Here is a 21,978-nt window from a genome sequence, read left to right as displayed (position 1 = left end):
CGTGGAGGGAGGAAAAGAAAGCATATTTAGGGAGGAGGCCCGTCAGCATCAGTCTGAGCCTCAAAGTTGGGGGCCTGCTGCTCTCCCACACCTCTCAGTACTTCTCCACTTGGAAAAATAAAAAATTCAGGAGGCATGCCTAGGAAGCTGGATTTACAATGTATCTTCTCTTCAATGTCAGCCCCAAATCCAGAAGGAACTGAAGACCTTGGGAAAAACTGGTGGACAGATCACCAAAGCTGGCACTAAGTGCTGCCAAATGTCTGGCTGGCACAAATACACAGGCTAAATTGGCCATAAAAACCTCACTGTAGTCTTGCTCCTCTCAAAGGAAATCATTTTGCCATCCACAGTGAGGCTTACCCAGAGGCCAGTCTTGGGGGGAGGCCTTGAATTTTGAGCTTAACTCAATTGCACGGTTTAGGACAAGAGTTTCATGTTTCAGATGTGCAGTCAGGTAATCCGATCCCATCAGAGTTTTAATGGCTTCTAAAGAATCCAAAGTGTTAAATCCTTTTCCCAGCCTCCCCCAGAGCGGTCTGATGGTGCTTTTTTTTCAACCTCCATTCCTCTCCATCCAGTCTTTCACTCTCATACCCAAACTGTTTCTAAATCTGAAACACCAAGTTAATATTCATTTCTTCTGATTGTAATCAGAGTTCTAAAACGGTGCACCTACCATACATACTCCCTTTAAAAAAACACTAAGAGAGAAAATAAAACAAATAAAGGAAGTGGAATATGTAGAAAGGGGGGTTTATTTCAGGGGCAACACCGTTATCAGGAGACCTTCCTTCTAAGCCTGGGAAGAACACTTTCTGGTTCTGCAGAAACCAAAGGCAGCAGACCCAAGCCAATTCCTCACCTCCAGGAAAACGCACATCACCAAGAGCTACAGTGTTCATTAAGGCTGTGTCCCTGGCTATCAGCAGGTTAACAAAGACTAAGTCCCTATCTCCCAGTGTGGGAATCCCTTGAGAGACAGCGCTACCCTAAATGCTTTAAAAGTGCGAGACAAACAAAAACTTCTCAATAGAAGACACCCAGCTTCACAGCAACCAAAAAACTGACGGTGAGGATGAGCCACGTGGCACCATTAAAACCCTGCTGAAGTTCAAGTGTTGACGCTGTGGGTACAATCCTGGTAAACAACGGTATTAATAACAATAGTTACCAGGCACTGAGCATTGGGACACGGTGCTAAGTGCCTTATTCTGTACTAAGCATCATCTAATATAACCTCCACCATTACCTATGGGCGCATATATTATGATCACCACAGTAAAGATGAGATTCTAGGAGCAGAGTCTGTAACTGAACACACACAAAGGGCACCTGGGTAGACAGCCAGGATTATGGACATACTTTTGGGGAACTTCTTAAATGATAGCAGTTTTTATATCTTTAAATGTGCCTAGATTTCTGCTTAGCAACAACCACTCCACTCCCAAATTCTCCTCTCCAAAATACACTCCTGCATTCTTTAGTCTCCTGTTCTGCTGACTGCTTTGTTAAGTCCAGCGGTGATTCCAGCAGCCCGTGGTAGAGCGCCTCTCAAAGCAGCGCTGTTTGTTTATAAGGTGACACAGCCCTCCCTGCAGAGTCTGGGGGCGTGACTAAAATCTACTAATGGCCAGAAAGCTCATTTCAGTTCTACACTTGACAAAATAAACACCTCATAAAGGCAGGTAAGCAGAAGCTACTTTCCACTTTGGACTGCTCTGTCTTAATAACCTTTGAAAGCAAGAAATCCACTGTGGGGAACAGGCTCTCGCACAGAACGCAACACACAATTACGGCACAAAGAGACTGAAATAAAAGCACAACTCCCTATGTAAAGTTTTTTTTTTTTTTTTTTTCTCGAAAGGGGTTACCTTTCACCAATACAGGTCATTCCTAAATTGCAAAGGTTCTTTTGCTGCAAATCCTGGCCACATTAGCAAGAACAAACCCAGCCGGCGTGAAAAACCTGGGCATTTGAATTCCGTGAAACCAGTTCCCAAAAGGGCTGATTTTTTCCCCCTTTTGTCCACAGAAAATGAAGCTCCACTTACACGTTGGGAGGAAATATTTCAAAACATTCCCTTTTTTCTCAAAGTGCAGAATTTATGGTAACAGATAATTAACAACAAATGACAAACAATGTGAGCAGTAAAGGTCCCAGTTTGGTTGCCAAGATGATGGTATCGAATTCCAAGATAAACAGTGGAGCGTGCCGGCTGCCATTAACGTGGTGGAGGGGTCGAGATGGAGAGATGCAAAACAGGCCAGCCATCCAGCACGGAGGGGCAGGGACACGGGGGCCAACCACCTCCCACGCGGTTACTATTTCCCTTCTGAATTCTCAAGAGCCTCAGCGGACGAGGGGGTGGTACTAGACTCACTCTTCTGTAAGGAAAAGGACACCTACCTCTGCTTTTCTATTTCACATGGAGGGGGAGGAGATTCTTCTTTGAACTGCACTATGGAAGAATTAGGAATTAATATCCTTCAGTAGTTAATACCTCCTTCCTAGTCTGTCAGTTCTTCCCAAAGACTTCCCCCCTCCTCACTCTTCTTTTCTCTACGCTGGTGGAGACAAAATAGGTTTCAGGGCATCCAGCTGTGCCCAAAATGTGAGGGTCAGGAACAAAGTGAAAACAAGTTAACTGTGCAAGTCAGAACCAGAGCACAGCACATGGTAAGTCTCCTAGAGAGGGCAGACCTTGGGTAGCGGACAGTTCAGATATTTTTACATTTCTCAAAAACCAGTTCATGGTTCACTATTTCTCAAATGGATTTTTTTTTTTAAATATTGAAACACAAACCTAAACTTCTGAGTTACCCAAAAAAGTCTAACAAATTGTTCCGTCTCAGGGATCAACACAGGTCAGTGTATCAAAAATTTTGATTCTGATCCTTTCAAATGCTGGATTCATTGGTATGTAGAGTTGGCATGCATACTCCAAAAAGCCAAGGTGAAATTTGTCTTATCTCCCCGCTGACTGATGTTCAGGGATGTGCTGACATACTCCTGGCGTTCAAGTCAAGCCCAAGGCCAGGGACATCATAACTGCAAGAAAGAGTTAGAATCTAATAATATACCTGCCAGGCCCTCCCTCTCCTTTTCTCTCTCTTCTTTACGTATACCACTACTTTCCCTCTTCTCCATAAAGCGTGTATCTCCTCATTGTATTTCCTCCACACCCTAGCAGGACCAAAGTACAAAAGTTGGTACTTTTAAAAAAAATGGAATATTAAATATAAGGCAAACCTAAAAGCAATGAGTATCTGTGATTATTAAAAAATATCTGTGATTATTAAAAAATGCCTCATACAGTCTGACAGGCTTCTCTGAAGTCTTAAGGCAAAGCAAAATGAAACAAAAGGGGGAAATTTTTCCAAAACTCAGGACCAAAATAGAGCTGGTAGAAGGTCTATGTCATAGCAAAAGGCTAACTCAGGAAATTAGAGAAACATGCTGAGGCTGCTTAGCTGGTGGGAGACTTCACCTTTTTCTTAATTTCAGTTTTAAGTCTTTGGGCAAAACACATTTTAAACAAAGTATACAATATGTAAACGGTTTGAAACTTGGTCTGTGGCCCAAATACCTAAAACTAAATACCACAAGTAAACTGCTTTTCTTAGCCAATCAGCAGAAATGCCAAAATAGTCCACCGAAAGATGAGAAAAGATATTTTTCTTCCAATTGGAGAATTATCAAATCTTTTCACTGGAAGGTTTCAGAGACTGTCTATTCAGAGAAATAAATGGATTTGAGTAGAGTTCGTGTTATGGTGGTAGGGCACCATAATCTTTTAAGGAAACCACTGCCGACAAATGAACCTCAAGAAGGGTTTAATTCTCACATGAAATTTTAAAGTTCAATACTAACAAGTTCTGAAAATTTACCTCTTTGCTCTATTAAATGGTGCTAGTGTTTTTCTGTTTTTTTTTTTTAAAACTAGTGTCAAGAGCTTTGCTATTTAATATAAAAACATATGAAAATTTAAACCAACTAGAGGAGTTTATATTTTTGATGTGTGGTAAAGGAAAAAAAATTAAAAGCCTGCAAAACAACACGTTTTCTTATTTGCATACATTTTACCCTTTTACAGGGACAAACTGAAGGAAAAAAAAATCCTCAAAGCAAAATAAAAGAAAAATATGCAGACCCAAATACTGCAAAGGCCAATAAATTCAACAGTTTCCTCTCTGCAAAGTTAGTGTTTCTACACAGACAAAGCCTTTAAGTGTACTTTTTACATTAAAAAAAAAGGCAGACTAACATGGTGGTCTGGAAAATCATGGCAATTTTGTCCACGATTTGATATTGAAATAATAGCCTAATTATGCCAGGATAGCTACTGAAACATCCAGTTTCCAGGATGCTAGGTAAGTCTAAAAGGGAAGGAGACATGGGAAGGAGAGAGCGAAGAAAACACTGAAGAAGATGAAAAACAAGCTGATGCACACATTCCGAGACTCGGTGAGTTTTTTCTCCTTTTTGGAAATAGTTCAGAACTACCTAGAGCTTGTTATAGGATAGGTGGCAGATTTAATTATTAGCTTTATTTTCATATCTTAAAATCTACATCTTCACAGGCTCTAAATCTTAGAACTGAAATTAAGTACGTTTCAAATACAGACTCCCTATTATAGTACTCCTTTCCTGGTTAGCTAGTCTTGTCATTTTTGTCTATTTTTATCAAAACATCTCCCTGAAAGAAATGTTTTTTAAAAATTGTACTCAGATCAGGAGATAAATTTAATCCATAAGGAAAGGTGATTAACAATTGTCTTGTCCTGTTTCAGGATATGCCAATCCACTGACTGTAGCCACACTTCGTATGAATCTTTTCTCTCTATAAAAGTAGGTAACTGTTTCAGGATTTGAAATCCAGGCATACCATAGTAGAAAGAATCGGCTTTGTCAAAATTCTTTACCCTCCCAGACAGTCAAGGAACCAAAAACAAATAAAACTACTCAGTTGTGCAACATACAGCTAAATTTCTAAGAACAAATCCATATGGGACAAAAAAAAGTCTAATTTTAGGTTGCCTTTTAAAAGCAAAAGAAATCAACGGAATAGGAAAAAAAGTCAGTTCTAAAATGAAGCCTAAACTGTCATGGACCACGAGACCAGTACCCTCAGGGAGCATAACAGGAAAAAGAACTTATTTTTTAAAAGAAATGAGAGAGGAAAAGAAAAAACACCCTGTGTTTGTACATGAGCACAAACCAAAAGGGCCATTCAGCATCTCCAAGATGAATTTCAGATTGAAAACATTAACAAAAATTATGGCCATGCTAATGTGCAGGCCAGTGATAAATTTGTAATGAGAATGAGAAAGCGGCTTACCAAGAGAAAAATGTTTAGTTTTTTTTTTTTTTTCCACACAGCTAATGCAACCCAGCTCTTCGTCAAAGAATGAATTTCTACCTTGTGGGTACTGTGCAATTTTACAGAGCCCCAGACAATCACTCATTCACTGATACTCCTCTTCCTCCCTGTGTGACGTGGGGGGGTCACTGGTCTTCTCCTCCAATGTTACCCCCATGATGTCTCACTATGTAGTCTTTCCCTATAGAATATCACTAATGATGAGGGATTTGTGTTCTTTATTTCAAACAGACTAAAGGAAAGAGAAGAAAAGAGGAAACCCTAGGCAGCCAGGGTAGGAAAGAATGATGCTAAAGTGCATCGAGTGCAATGGCTGGTGAGGAACTTGAAATTCAAAGATGCTCAACTTGCTCAGGATCACAGACCTAATTAGTGACCAAGACAGGACCGGAATCCAGGTTCCCTGAAATACTGTCAAGTAAGTCATCTGCGAGAGCAAGCTCTTTATTTTCCGATACTGTACACTTTTCTGGCTTCCAAGAATGACCTTGACGGCATTTCTTAAATAGATCTCCCTCCAGTTACAGGACTAAGAAGTCAGCAGCATCTGTGGCCTCACATCTTCACATACATGAGCAAGCTGAATGATACCGAACCAAGGAACAGCCTTTGGTCTCTACCTGGATTACAACATAGAACAGAAGAAGGTACCACCCAAGGAAGCTGGGCCCGAAGAAAGCAGAGTAGGAGAGTGAGCTTTCAATGCGAATCTTGCTAACTAAAAGCAGAAGGGACTGCAGACAAATCACATTCTTTAACTAAATGTTTTTTATCATGAAAGCATTATACAGTTCTTATAAAATAGACAAAAGTTTATAAAATAAAAAGTGTTAAGATCTTTACCTATCATTCCCTCCCCCAAATTTATTTGTAAATTTATTCCCTACAGAATCCCCAATAATGTTGATATTTATCTTTTTATACATTTTGAGATTTTTTTTTTTTTACCAAATGGCATCATTCTCTAACACTCTTCTGTAACCTTCTTCCTACATCTAAGGATAACTATTGTGTTTAGTCGCTCAGTTGTGTCTGATTCTTTATGACTCCATGGACTGTAGCTTACCAGGCTATTTTGTCCATGGGATTTTTCCGGCAAGAAATACTGGAGTGGGTTGGCATTTCCTACTTCAGGGGAATCTTCCTGACCCGGGGATCAAACTTGTGTCCCAAGCATCTCTTGCATTGGCAGGTGGATTCTTTACTACTCTGCCACCTCGGAAGTGCCAAGGATAACTAATATAGACCTCAAAGAAATATTTATTTCCTACCACTTAAGAATAAAACTTCAGATTAGACAAAATCTTGTAAGAATTTGGCGTGGGATGATCACCTAGATACCCTAAAAGCTTCAGACCATTTTTGATTAGCAATGCCCAAAAAAACACTGACAGACGCTCTAAAATGCAACAAAGCAACAAGGACAAGTTGGACTTGTCAAGTTTCACACAAGCAATTCAGGAAAAAAAAGATTTTAACACTTCATGCTCACCAGCTAATGGACAAGACCAGAAGTATGATCACAGCATTTACTTACCAATGCTATCTTCTGGGCACTATGTCATATACATCATCTCAAGTAACGCTTACAACCATCTTAAAAAGTCACTGAACCCATTTTACAGATGAGAAGATGGAAGTTCGGTAATCCAGCCCATCATCACCTAGCCAAGCCAGCAACTAGTGAGATCAGCCTTCGGATAGAGATCTCTGACTTCACACCACATTATCAGCAACCGTGTGAACACTGTCCTCATTCCCCAGCTCAAGCTATGCTGTTTGTACTCAGTCCTGGTTAAATCCAGTTAACTCTTAAGGCTTCTATTATAACCACTGAGGTCCATCTAGTAAAGCTACGGTTTTTCCAGTACTCATGTATGGATGTGAGAGTTGGACTACAAAGAGAGCTGAGTGCCAAAGAACTGGTGCTTTTGAACTGTGGTGTTGGAGAAGACTCTTGAGAGTCCCTTGGACTACAAGGAGATCCAACCAGTCCATCCTAAAGGAGATCAGTCCTGAGTGTTTACTGGACGGACTGATGCTAAAACTGAAGCTCCAGTACTTTGGCCACCTGATGTGAGGAAATCAGGAAAAGACCCCGATGCTGGGAAAGATTGAAGGCAAGAGAAGAAGGGGATGACAGAGGATGAGATGGTTGGATAGCATCACTGACTTGGTGGACATGAGTTTGAGCAAGTTCCAGGAGTTGGTGATGGACAGGGAAGCCTGGCGTGCTGCAGTCTGGTCCGTGGGGTTGCAAAGAGTCAGACACGACTGAGCAACTGAACTGACTGACTGACTGACTGACTGAATGCTTCTGTTTTAACCACAGCCATAGGTAGAGAGCCTAAGATACTGATCGGGCTACGAAGGCTGGAGACTAGCACAAGTGAATCCAAGCCACTATGATTCTACAGGGAAAAATTAGGTGACAACACTCAGCTCTCCAGATTCCTTGTCCCCTTGGGGCTGACAAACCCATGAATAACTCGAGGTAGGTGAGACATCCCAATAGGCACGAAGTCAGGGCACAGAGAAAGAGACAAATACTATACATTTTCACTTACAGGTGGCATCTAAAACATAAAAGGGCAAATACAGTAAAACAGAAACACAGACACAGAGAACAGATTGCTGGCGAGAGGCAGAGGGAGGGGCAAAACGGGTGTGGGTGACTGAGAGGTGCAAACTATTAGGTATAAGATAGATAAACTACAAGAATGCAATATAATAACTTTATATGGAATATAAAGTATAAGAATATAGAATTACTACTTTGTATATCTGAAACTAATATAATTTTGCAAGTCAACTATATTTCAATAAAAAATTTTAAAAATGGAAAAAATTTTAAAAAGGGGTCAGGGCACCTTCCAACACTGACAGCTAAAAATTACACCCAGCCAAGTTTGCGGCTATGGGTTCCCCGATGGCTCAGCGGGTGAAGAATCTCCCTGCCATGCAGGAGACACAGGAGATGTGGGTTTGATCCCTGGACTGGGAAGATCCCCTGGAAAAGGAAATGGCAATTCACTCCAGTATTCTTGCCTGAAAAATGCCATGGACACAGGAGCCTGTCGGGCTACAGGACAAGTTTGCAAGTAATGACTCCTTGAGGAAGACAGACAAAACTTACCAGTGATTTTCTTATTTATTCATTTATCTATACTCCACTAATTTTCAAAATGAACTGAGACAGAATAAAAAAGTGCAGAATCAATAAAACAATCATCAATGAGAAGAGTTAACAATTATTGAGTACAGACTATATACTAAGCATTCCTCTAAAAACTTTACAAATAATAATGTTTTTAACCTTCACAACAACCTTTGGAGATAGGTGCTACTTTTATCATCTATATTTTAGAGATGGGAAAAAAGAGAAGTTAATACATTTCTCCACAGTAGGTTATGCAGCTAGTAAGTCATGCAACCAGGTTTTAAACCCAACAATCTAATTCCACTGCTGACACAGACCACTATACTACACTGCCTCCTCAAAACAAATGTAAAAGAAAAAGAGTTAAGTAAGATTCCAGGGGTGTTGACAACTAAAGCCATAGACAAGAAAGCATAAAGTATCTAAAACTGAAAATAAAATTTAATTTAGCAACCAATCTTGAAAGAAAAAGGTGAGGAATTAACCTCAATAGGGTAGCCAATCATCCTGATTTGCAGGGGACTGAAGGGTCTCCCAGGAAGTTCGACTTTTGATGCAAAAACAGATATGGTTAGATACCTTACTAAAGATGTTTTACAGTACTTAATTAGGCCTCAGACAATGTAAAACATACAAAATCTTGTTGGTGTTTTAAGATCTACACTGATTCCTTGAGCACCTTCTCCCACCCTCACTGAAAATACTAAATAAGTTTCATCATTAAAAATACTAAATAGCATTCTGCTTGGGGAAGATGACAGGGCTGTAGAAAAATGAAGCCCTGTTAATTGCTGGTTTTCAACCATCACATCTATCAGTATCTTTAAGAATCTGGATAAGAGGGGCTTACAAATTCTGGGTTCAATTCTGCCCTGCCAACTTCAGCTGTGCTTTAATTTTCTTTCCCAGGGTCATATGGGATTGCTTTCTTTTAAAAAAAAAAAAAAGAAAAAAAAATTTCCCTACATCACAGGCAGAGATGCAGACCAGTGATTCCTAGAAGGCTTGGTGACAACCTGTTCAGAACTCCCAAGTGGAACCAAACCAGGACCATGTGGTAAACCCTTAATGCCAGTTGAAATGACAGCTTTGAAATCAATGATGAGGTTATGAAGATGGGAACTGGGTCTTATGTGTGTGTGTTCCCCTCACAGCACATCCAACAAATAAATGTCCTAACTGCAATCTTAATCTTGGTATGTCAGAGCTAAAAAGTGTTCATATCTATCATTTGGTACACATGTTTACATTTACTGAGAGAGAAGAGAAAGTAAATTGTCCAAGATGGGTCACAAAGCTAAGGTGCGACAAACTAATTAAATGGGAAGTGAACTATTTCTTAACTAAGTTAACTAAACCTCAACTAGGTTTCCTGAAAGAAAAAGATCACTTAACGGACCAGCACTATAACTCCAATCCAGGTGATCTGTCATGGGTCTCCATAGATGTCAGTTTTAAGTGCAAAAGGAAAGCCAATGTTTTAAGAAACTCATGCAAAATAAATGAGCAACTATTCCAGAAGAAAAGACAAAATACCTTTAGGGAGAGGAGTAGAGCTCTTTTGTCTTTTAACCATGACATGTTAAAAATTTTAGAAAAACTGAAGAAATTTTAGACTAAATATTTTATAGGTATTTTCCAGCCAATTTAGGTTTCTATTTAGACTCTGGGCAATCTTTTTAGATATAACATGATCATATTTAACAAAAAAACCTGAATGCCCAGTATGGGCTGATCACTGTGCTAGGGGACCAAGCGTGGAAAAGAAAGGTCAAGGAAAAGGTTATAACGTATACATTCCTTCAAGCAACACTGAGTGTTGAGACTGGTCAGAGAGATCCCAATGAAAATCTCCAAATCTCAATCACAATTTTTCAACACAATGCACAATCAAGTCCATGGATCGATCAAGGGATCAATCAATATTTCTAAACACCTGTCACCTGCTCAATCCTTGCCTTGAAAAAAAAATGAATGATACAGGACTTCCCTGCTGGTCTAGTGACTAAGACTCCGTGCTCCCAATGCAGGGGTCTGGTTCGATCCCTGGTCAGGGAACTAGATTCCACACGCCACAGTGCCACAACTAAAGATCCTACGTGCCTCGATGAAGACCGAGGAGCCCACATGCCACAACTAAGACCCAGCACAGCAAATATATAAACAAATGTTAAAAACTTTTTTTAATAAAACAAACCTGTCCCAGTATTTTTAAAAAAGAAATGAATGATATAGTTTGAGAGAGACGGTAGGGAGAACAGGGGGTAAGAGAGAAAAAGAGAAGAATAAAAATGGAGGTGGTCTGGTTGGAGGAAAATATCAAGTGATGAGACATGTCATGTCGGTGGAGGTGGGAGGTGGATGGGCATAGTCCCTCTGGACTGGGGAAGAGAGAAGAGGTTTCCCAGATGCAGAGGGCCGAGAATGGACTCAGCAGAGCTGAAATGTGAGCGTCTAAGCTGTGAGAAACAGTGAAGGCAATGGCACCAGGACAGACAGGCCCACGGGGTGCCAGCAGGCATGGCTGGAACAAAAGTGCACGTGGGAAGCCCTCCACCTGCACCTTCTGTTCACGGTGATGAAGGTGCAAAGGGCAGCTGGAGTTAACCGTGGAAGAACTACTACTCCCTGGGAGAAGCCTGCCAAGAGGGCTACACAGCTGTCCAGGCCGCCACTGCAAACTCCACTTTTCAAGCCTTGTTTTCATTAAAGGTATAATTTGATCCTTCAAATTTTTCATGGCTGGATCATGTACATCAGTTCTAAGGTTACATGATTTTTAAAATATCATTGTGCATTCACAGTTCACCAGTGGAATCTTAGGGCTACAAACAAGCAAAGACTAAGCTGAGATTCCCTGTCAGTCGTTTCCCAAGGAATCTGGGGCAAAACATACTTTCTTTTGCCTGGAAGGAAACAAAAATCCACAAAGTGCTGTGCCATTCTTTAACAGAAATGTTACACCAGCAAAGCAGAGCTCAAGGACTCCTAAGTCCAGTTTGCATACATTCTATAACATATTTGAAGGAAAAGCAATTATTAGAAGCAGAAGAATAAAAGGAATATTTGAAATGAACACACAGTTACTGTTCAGAAAAGCCATTTCAACAAAGAAGTCTTTCCCTTAAAAACTTTTCCTTAAAACCAAGTTAGGAAACCTTCATTATGATGAACATATCCTGATTTAAAGAGAGCATAAAAATCTTAGAAATAGTTTAGTATTAACCATTTGCAAGGATTTCTCTATTTCCTTTTTTCTTTTTTTTTTGCAGAAATCCTATCATAGATAATTGAGTAGCTCTACAGAAAATGCAAACTTGCAAAGCAACATCCTAGTACTTATGACAATATCCAGGCAGTCAAGAGAAAGATCTTTATGTTTGGTTAGTGTTTGTAAATTTGAGGAGAGGGGTTGCATGTATCTGTGTGTGTGTCTGTGTTGGTGGTGGGAGGGAGATGGACTTCCTGGGTTTTTTTTTAATGCCAAAATAAAACAATTACTTTAAAAAAAAAGAGCTTGTGACTTGGACATGCCCCGAGTTCAGTTTTGCCAGGAATGGCAAAATCAGTCAACAGATCCCTAACCTCCTTTCTCTCTTGACTATACAATGCTTTTCAAAGGGGTTTAGTCCTACCATGAAAGACTCATGTTAGACATTGGAAGGGTCTAATAGAGAATGAGCACCAGGCCTTGAATAAACAAGGGAGATGGTGACCTTTTGACCCTTCTGCTGAAAGCCCAGCACATCCTGTAGCAGAGGAACAGAAAAAAAGCTGGTGTGCACCCAGGTGCTGCAAAATCCTTGCCTCTGGATTTCTCCCACACTTTGTTCCTCAAACAGTTGAAACCGAGACAGGGCTTAAAAAGTATTAGGGAGTGAGGGAAAAGTACAATTCCTGGAACCCACTGTCCCACTGTCCCTTAATCCTTTGTTCCCCATATTGTTCAAATCCAGCAGCATGCTGCACACGTTCTATGAGCAACAGGCAAGACAACAGATTTAGCAGTGGCTGGACAGTTAGTCCCAATTAGGCCTATTTCCCAGCTGAATGTAAAGGGCTGGTGGGGTGAGTTATAGGGGGGAAAAAACTACAGAAATTTTAAGGACATTTCATCAGGGAAGCAAGCAATGCAAGGTAAATGCAAACTGAACTAGGGATCGGGGGAATCTGCCAAAATTAGCTGTGTGACATTAGGTGAATATCTGAACCTCTCTGTTGTTAGCCACAAAATGCAGGCAACCCCATGAGGGCTCTAAAGAGATCTAATAGCAAATTATGGTTGACTGTACATACTCTGGAAAGGTTCAGCATTACCCAGACACAGAGGATTCCTCTGAGCCGTACTTGGAACCACAGATAACCCATCTGTTTGGTGAAGCATACATCTTTTATTCTCCAAGTCATTAGCGACTTTCTAATTCCCTGATGGCTAATTTTTTTAAGTTCACAAGTGATACTTACATATGTACATGTGGCGGCTGGAACCTGCTCTGGTTGATGTTGTAGTGCGTGAATGCCTGGGTGGGATTGGAGCTGTACTCATCCACCGTGATGGTAACTTTGCCTTGAGAAGGAATCCCATGTGCCATCCTTCCTCTCTATAGGCATGAGCAATTCACAACTTTCCAGAGCGAAGGATGGAAGTGGGCATGGTGTGTTTCAGCCAACCTCTGAACCCAAGGATCTACTCATCAATACTGCTCTGCGTTTCTGGAAAAAACAAAACAAAAAAAAAAATGAGGACAAAGAAAAAGAGGATGTTCTAAACAATGTCAGATGTGACACCTGGATGTGAAACTGGTTCAGGAAAAATCTTAATCTGTGTGGTCACTTCGTGGACAAAACCTTTCCCAATTCTCCATCCAGCACGTACTTCAGAATGGACATGACACTCCAAATGACACGGCTGGCTGCTAGCAAACCATTTCAATGGTGTTCAAAGTAAGATTTCCTCTTTAATTATAATTATGCCATTTAACGTGAATTACGGAAGGGCACATCCACAGTTGCCATGGTGTCTAACTATAAATGGTTTGAGCTCGAAGTGGAGAGTCTTCCAAACCTTCCCTGCTAATTGGAATGTTTGGTCTGTACAAAGTTGGTGTCACAGAATAATTTGAAACCTCGGTGCTTAGCACAGCCATAAAACACAATGTCAAATGTAAATTTAAAATGCTGTGTTCATCACAGAAACCTGTGTGTAACTATGATACACACATAATATATGCACACATCACATATAATTTTTCAGTGGTTCCAAAATACACAGGTACTAAAAGCATGGTATACATATGGATTCCACTCCAGCCAAGAACTTTATGTTAACACAAATCCTTCTTCCTACATGTAACATAGTTTCTTAAAACAATCCAGTTACTCAAGGGAAAGTTGAACACATCCAGGCTTGGATCACCATTTTGGATGCATTCATTACCAGCCTCTTGAAGACCAGAAGGAGCAGTAAAGAAGGGTGGCCATTGAATCTACCGCTTCACTCCTGCTTGAAAGTTGCTCAGTCATGTCTGACTATTTGTGCCCATACGGACTATACAGTCCATGGCATTCTCTGGGCCAAAATACTGGAGTGGCTAGCCTTTCCCTTCTCCAGGGGATCTTCCCAACCCAGGGATCAAACCCAGGTCTCCTGAATCATAGGCAGATTCTTTACCAGCTGAGCTACAAGGGAACCCCTCACTCCTGCTTGGTGCTGCAATAATTCTCAGTAGCTGGTTTCATCCTTTAAAATCTTTTTCAGCTCATTTTGATTATTTGTATAAAAGACACTATATTATTTCTTGCGCTGGGTTCAGAAATGAGGATGTTTATTTTTATAGCAGTGTGCAAAGACTGAGCAGAGCCCATCACTGCCTCTAAGCTGTTGCAATTGATCAGGGAAGTTTTAAAGAAAGGGACAGCATGCTCCTTGGATACCCTTGGGTTAACCCACACTCTCTAACTTTAAGCGCTCTGCATTACAATACTTTCACCATGTGCACCATTAAGTTCTGGGAATCTTAGATGCTATCTCAAATAAAAATATTTAGAATAATAAGATTAGATTTAAATTTGGCATGAAACACCTTAAATATCAAGCAAAAGGCAGATGGCTTGCCATAGGCCATTTATTTTATTATTTTACAACCCAGGGCTTGTGTAGTCCTCCATATGCTAGCTGAGTGAAGAAATTCCACAGCCTTCTACTCAAATCATTGCCTTCTTCATATTAGCAAAGCAAGCTAAATAACACCCACCTTGCCTATGTTCGTAACACACAATGGGGCTGCCAAGACATGAATTCCTCCTGCTCTGGCATTTTAAACAAAGTGTCATTTTGGGTTCTCTTTCTTCTTCCTGACTTCATGGGAGGTATGAGTCCTCTAAGCACTGGCTGACAGACAACCAGGCCAGTAGGATTAACGAAATTAAAATCTTTGCCTGCTTCTCTGATGTAAGATATCTATAAGAACTGCTTACAAATCATAATGTAGCAGTTTTCATACCAAGTTTGCAGCTGTTTCCTTAATTTCCCCCACAATTATATTTTACTGTTATTTTGCATAACAGTAAAACACAACACCTGCTTCAAATTGCAGTCCTGTTCTAAGTACTGTAATTCTCTTTTGAGACACAAAGTACCGAGACACGAATGAAGTGCAAAACTGCATAATTGCGACATGCTGAAAAGTAAATACAAATGAAAACATCTTCCTGTTATAGAAATGACTGTCATTAAAAAGAATGTTAGCCATCAAAGCACAGAGGGGGAAAAATACACATTTTCAGACTGGAGAACTTAGTGTTTGCATAAATTAGAGAGTGGTGTAAAAATTACATGGCAATTCTTATGTTCCTGCCATCAATGTCCATTGTGTGAAATACAGAACATTAAGAAGCAAAGGAAATAAAATTCATGTCTAGACCACTGTGACCTCTCTGTAACAATCTCTGCACCCGGAGCCAGAAACAGTTTAAATGTTCCTGGAGTAAACTCACTAATTACACTCAGCAAAATGGCCTAGAAATGAAAGATACATACCTATTATGTAAATATCTAGGTAATGACCTACAGTAGTTAGCATTAGACCCTCCCATTTGAAGTCCAGAAAAGAACTTAGAAGGTGATCAACTTGCACTCTTATATGGTCCACTATATCCTACAGTCAACATGGGATTGCCTTTTCTATCAAGTGAGATCTGTGCCTCTTTGCACCTTTGCTCCAGTAAGACAAATAGAACATCTTTTCATCAGCAAGCACAGGCCCCTGTAACTCAAAAGGGTAAATGGGTGGCTGGCACCTCATTTGAATTCATCTTTACCATGTTCTCTTTCAAATGTTTTATCGAAACAGTGCACCTGCAGCGTCTATCTTCTTTAATCTGGAGTCCTTTGAAGAAAATGTCAGACTGAGGCAGAGAGCTTCAAAACTTTCACAGGAACCTTTACAGACAAGTCAAGAAAAAGCTTATTTTTTAAAAATGCTATGTTCACCTCCATTCACATCACAGGATAATCATATCTCAAGAATATGAAACACCAACACATGGGAAAAGCATTTTTTTTTTTTGTAAACTCCCTCCTCTAATCTGAGAAACCTGGAAAAAGCTTGAAACAAGACAGAATGATACACTGCCTCAAACTACTAAGAATCTGCATCCCCTTGCTTCATACAGGCAGTAAAACCCTCCAAATGATAAGATTTTGGAGCACCTCATCCTCATCACACACATTATTTTTTATGTATAATATTTAAAGAAAGCAGTACTCTTTTTTAAATTGCCATTTTTACACTTCAATACATATGCTTTACAAAACAAAGGAACCCAGTGCTAAATGCCAGCAATCCTAAAGAAAAATCTTAAAGGGACTGACATTACCAAACATTCATGTTAGTGCTACTTTGATTTTCTCTTAAAAAAAAAAAAAAATCATGTGAGCACATTCTGCATTTCCTAGACAGCAATCACTTCTCCTGTGCCTTAAGCTGTGCAACTTCCAATATTCTTTTTTAGGAATCTAGTGGGAAATCCTTTTAAAGTCTGCTGGCAATGAAAGGATTAAAAGCTGAGGAATTAAATAACTGTCTCCACCTCCTAGACACCAGAAGTCCAATTTACCAAAAGTTTCAAAGCAACAACTCATGACCTCTCTACCCGAACACCGCACGGCACAGCCTATGAGAAAGGAGCCCGTGATTTCCTCGTTTAAACAAGGATGCTCATTTTATTCACTAGCCCCTAAGAAGATCTTGCGACCAACCTCCTGGCCGGACTTTGGAACTCGCCCGCTCCAACTCCGCCAAATTTCGCTCTCTCCTCCCTCTGCCGCACAGATCGAGTGCTTTCTCAACTTACGCCCTTACTCTTTTATTTCCATGTTACTCATCCCTGTATCCCGGAGCGATGCCCAGAAGCCTTCCGGGCGGTTTCTCCGCCAAGATTTTTAGACGGATGCACAAAGTTCCACGTGCCCTCTGTCCACAGAGCGCCCTCCCTCCCAACGCACTTACACCTGAACTTGTCTCCAGCACTTCGGACACCCGGCTGGCACATTCTTTCGGAGAGAAAGGGCAGGACTTTTCTCACGCGCCTCTGGCAACGCGTGGAGTCTATATATGGTGGGGCGGGGGGTGCGGAATTCTCTACTTTGGATTGGTGTGTTTGTTTTAAATCTACGGTGGGCAGTTGTGGGGGGGGGGGGTCAGCAACCACACACGCACACACACACACACACTCATTCACTCTCGCGCGCGCGCCCTGCCCTCCCGGCTCACGGCCGGCTTGTCCGGGCTACAGCTCCCCCTTCTTTCCTGGAGCACCAGCTCGCCTTACTCGCTCAGTCCCTCGTTGCCACCGCCGTCGTCTCCGCCGCGGCCGGCACTGTTGGCGCTGGTGCTCGCGGCCCCAGGCTCCGCTGGGCGCTAGTCCTTCTTTCTCTACCGCTTCCCCAGCCCCGAACTGATTGATGACCACCGGCGGCCAATGGCTCTGACACCGCGCCATCCTCGCTCAAGCATCACAGCCCCACGCCCCCGACGTCAGCCTCCAGGGCGCGTTGGCATCCCCGAATCCTGAGAGCCGAACCCGCGCCCGGGGCCGCCGGCGCCTCCCTGCTCTCTGCCCTGGAGCTGCCGGGCTGCATCCTTGGAGCGGCAGAGAAAGAAAGGGAGGGATCCAGCGAACGTTCGAAGGGGGTGTGGAGGCCACGGATTTCCACCCCCCTCTTTGGAAATCTTTTCTTTAACTTTGTTTTGTTTTGTTTTCCCCACCCTGACCTGTTTGTGTGTGTTTGCAGCATCTCAATTACACATTTTTAAAGACCTACATTTGCACTTAATTTGGGGTGTCCTGGGGAGGGGTGTGGTATAAATCCGCCCACTGGGGCATCCTTAATTTCTTTCCTTGCTGGTGGATTCTAATACCCTCCCCAATCTCCGGGAAAAATGCCCCCTTCCTAGGCCGCAAAACCTCGGAATTCAAAGGTTTTGCAAAGACAACCCTGTTACATGTAAATAGCAAAGAAACTCCTGCCTCCCGAGGGAAGAAATCGAGCGACAACGGTTACTTTTTCTGGCCGTTCGTCCCCTGCCGCCCAGCCCCGGTCGCTGGCCCGCTCTGCAGGCTGCGATCGCGGAGACTGGAGGCGGCGGGGGAGATCCAGGTTGGAGCGCTGGGAGAGGGTGAGAAACGGCCCCGCGCGAGAGCGGCGCGCGCGCAGGCGGCCCGGGGGCGGCCGCGGAGCGCAGACCCAGCACAAAGCTGCGCGGCGCCTTCCCGGCTGCCGCACCTCGCTCCGACCGCCGCTGGCGCCCAGGGCTCGGGCCAACACAATGCACCCGGGCCTAGGCCCGGGCGGCTCGAACACAGAACCCCGGGACTTTCTAGTAAACAGCTCGCCGTGCCCTCGTCCCCACCCCCATCCCCGCCGCCCCGGCTTTCGCCGCTGCCCCTCGCCTACACCCCCTCCTCCGCTGCTAAAAGAGCCCGGCGGAGGAGGGAGCGGCGAGGTGGGGACCCCGGGAGGTCGGGGGCCGAGGACGGGGGCAAGGGGGAGGGGAGAAGGGCAGAGGGGCGAGATGGGGAGTGGGAGGGAGACAGCTCCTAAAGAAGAATTCGCTTTCGCTCCGGGGGTTGAAAAAAAACCCTCCTCGGGTTCCGAATTGCCCGGAAAGCGCCGACTCGAGCGACTGTCAGGGGCACCGGGGCAGCCGCGGTCCGCAGCCTCCAAGCCCCTCGCACGCGCCTCTGACAAGGCACCTCTCACCCGGGCTCCGCTTTGTGTGTGCATTTTTTTCCCTTCCTCTCGCGCGCGGCACCGGGCGCCCGGCCGCCTCCTCCCCCTCCCCCGCCCTCCGCCTCCCTTCCCGGGGCGGATTACCTTTCCCGGGCTGCGCTCCGGGTCCCGGGGATGCCTTCAGCGCCCGACGAGCAAGCGATCCATCGCGGAGCAGCCGGAGCCGGCGGGAGGCGCGCGGGGGGCGCGCGGGGGCGGCGAGGGGCGCGGGCGGGCCAGAACCTTCGACCCCGAAGGTCCCGCCGCGGGCTGGGGCGGGGGGCCGGGGGCGCGGCGCGAGAGGGAGGCAGGGGGCGGGGGGAGAAAGGACTCGAGCAGCCTCGATCTGGGAAGAGAGCGAGCGTGGGGGCGAGGAGAGGGAGCGAGGGCGCGGCGAGCCGGAGGGAACGAGAGCGGTGCAGTGACAGGGACTGCCACTGGGGTCAAAGGAGCAGAGCTCCAGGAAGCAGGGCGGCCGAGGCGCCGCTCCGTGCGCGCTCCCCGGCGGGACCCCGCGCCCTCGCGCGCCCCTGCTGCAGCCCCGGCCCGCTGGAGCCCCCACTGGCGCCCCGAGGCCCCGGGGTTGCGAGAGGAGGCGGGAGCTAAGGGCGAGGCCGGTAGCCTGCTGGTGCTCCCGGGTCAAGCAGGCGGCAGGAAGCTGAGCTGCAAGTTCATCATCAAGAGTGTGATCAGCGTAAAAATGATAGGAGACAGGAGGGGGGCTACGGAGCCCCAGGAAAATAAAGGGAGTTTTCCCTCCAAATGGGCGTCTTCTGCAAAGGGAACACCCAGGGCCCAGGCCCCCCCACCCGCCGACCTGCCAGGCGCGGTCTGGAGTCCTGGCACAGCTCCAGGGCGCAGAGCTTGCCTGGGGGCGAGGAGAGCGGCTCGGGCACTGCGCCGAAACGGGGGAGGCCGACCCTGGGTCTCCTCGCGTCTCAGAGCTTAGACTTTAATTGGGTAAAGCTATGCACCTTTTTCTGCACACACAGACACACACACGCATGCACACACACCTCTTTCTTTCTGCAGTGTTGTTCCTGAGAAAGAAAAGGCCAACCCAGCTGACAATTTCTTTCACCTCCAGGTTCAATTTAGGGAGGTGAGGAGAGGCAAAGAGTCTAAGTGTTAACATTTTGGTCTTTGGGGCACATTTCCCCCGAAGGATAAGCAGTTCAAAAACATTGTAAAAATCCGTTTGCCCCTTTTTCCCCCTGCTACTTTGGATTATGGAAGAAAAGATTTTCAGAATTGTATGCATACAACGTAAGAAAAGGAGAAGTCGCGGAGATGCTGGAAGACAGGACAAGGAAGAGAAGGCTTTTAGAAAACTTGGTTGATGGCATTGACTGTGAAAGACAGGTGACACTGTGATGTTATGCCATTGTCAGAGTTGAAGGATTTGGATGCCAACCAGCTTTAATTCCTTCCCAGGAGTCAGACTCAAAAATCTAGGTATTCTCCAAAGGGAAATCCAGTGGATGTGTGTGAGAGGGTGAAGTGTGCTAGGTATACTATGTGACAACGGACTAGACATCCTGGCTGAAATTATATCCCCTAAAAATGAAAAGGAGCCATTGCAACCTGGTCTGTGGCCTCTGTGTGGAGACTAATTGGTTTCCAGGGTCAGGAGAGGAAGGGAGAGAGGCTGGTAGGAGCCCCTATAAAAAAGATCAAACGGAATTCACTTGAAAACATGTCCCTTTTACAATGGACTTTCCTGGCACTTGAAGTAAGCTATGTCTTATGCCCGAGCTGAAATGAAGGGGAGAAGGTCTTGCTAATGTATTTATTTTGTTGTACTGTATGTCCAGAGTGTCCGTCCTTGTCAAATGTGCTGGGAACCATAGGACAGTCACTTTCCTTGCCCAGCATAAACCACAGCAAGGAGCACTGGCGTAAAAGAACATCAAAGATGGGCAAGGGGATGGACCTTTTCTATTTTGTTTTTGATTTCCAGTCCAGCAGCAAACATTGACTGGAGTCATGTTTTTGAAGAAATGCTTGATTTTCTTTTCTTTATTCTGTGAGTTAGCAGTATACTCCTTATCTAAATGGTTAAAATTTTTCAACTGATTTTGACTGATTTAAATCTGCACCAGCCAAATCATTTCTGTGGTTTCCTTCCTTTAAAAAAAAAAAAAACTTGATAGTTAATCAAAACAACAAAATTAGTTTGTACGTGATCCTGGATCTAAATAATGTACACACGAAACATAATACACCTGTTTTACTTTAGTGGCACATTTTATAGGACACTTAATGATATTTTAAAAAATCAAGTCAGTGATCTTTGCAAAGTTGATGAAGAATTATTATTTAATTGAGTGGGGAGAAATTGAGGCAAATAGCTTAAAATTGTAACGTAGTATAGGAAGAAGTCCACCTTTCTGTGTCTCTGCTAATCAGTTACCTACTGAGAGTGACCAACCTATATTAGGATTATGAATTTTTTATTTCCATTTGTCTACCAAAATAAAAAGCTGGGGAAGTATACATGAATTTAAACAATAAATTAAGAAAAGAAACTCACTTTTCAAATAATTCTCATCCCATGTATTTGAACATACTGCATTTTGTGAAATCATATTCTCTACCAATATAGCTACCTACACTAAAAGCTTGTTTTAAAATGATTGGATGCAAACAATGGCTGTCCCTTGACATCAACTTTGAAACATCAAACCTCATTATACCAAATTTTAAATGTTATATTCTGGGAGTTGTGGATTTTTTTTTTTTCTTTTTAAGGTAAGTAAGCCTATAAGATCCATTTTTGTTGTTGTTGTTAAATTCAATTTTTATTGCTTCTGATGGAGAACAAAAGAAGGGTGAAAGTCAAATGCCAAGTTTATGCTTGCCTCTATGCAAATATTACAAATTTTTTCCTTTAATGGAATGTAAATCTGTACTCTTTCTCCAGTGATTTCATTGAAGGAACTGGCAAATACACTTCCCAATAGCCTGCTGCGATGTTTTTTAAAATATCATTTCAGAATGCATTCAGGGAAGAAAATGAGAGGTAGAAGCATGGGAGAACCTTACATGGAAGCCTGGAAAGTGAATACTACTTCCTTGGAAATGTCAGTACTTTATTTGGAGTTGGCTTTCATTCCCCCTATAAGAACAGCTTTCCAATACTTCAGGGATACTTGCATATA

General features: G+C 43.4%; 1 protein-coding gene across 2 annotated transcripts in view; it reads right to left on the bottom strand.

The window, feature by feature from the left end:
* The window catches only part of MPPED2 (metallophosphoesterase domain containing 2), a 207,692-nt gene extending 188,621 nt beyond the window's left edge, over nucleotides 1-19,071 (bottom strand). Inside the window, exons 1-2 of one of the 2 annotated variants that reach the window (XM_018059298.1) lie at nucleotides 18,923-19,071; nucleotides 13,009-13,257 (exon numbers count right to left, since the gene is read on the bottom strand). In XM_018059298.1, the coding sequence (XP_017914787.1) occupies nucleotides 13,009-13,136 (128 nt within the window). In that variant the 5' untranslated portion in view covers nucleotides 13,137-13,257; nucleotides 18,923-19,071. Of the gene's footprint in view, nucleotides 1-13,008; nucleotides 13,258-17,376; nucleotides 17,750-18,922 lie in introns of those variants that run through there. The other variant, XM_005690032.3, reaches the window with a different exon arrangement.

The sequence above is a fragment of the Capra hircus genome, chromosome 15 (assembly GCF_001704415.2).
Source record: "Capra hircus breed San Clemente chromosome 15, ASM170441v1, whole genome shotgun sequence".
NCBI lineage: Eukaryota > Metazoa > Chordata > Mammalia > Artiodactyla > Bovidae > Capra > Capra hircus.
Note: the sequence above shows the minus strand (reverse complement) of the source record. Positions and strands in the feature narration are given on the sequence as shown.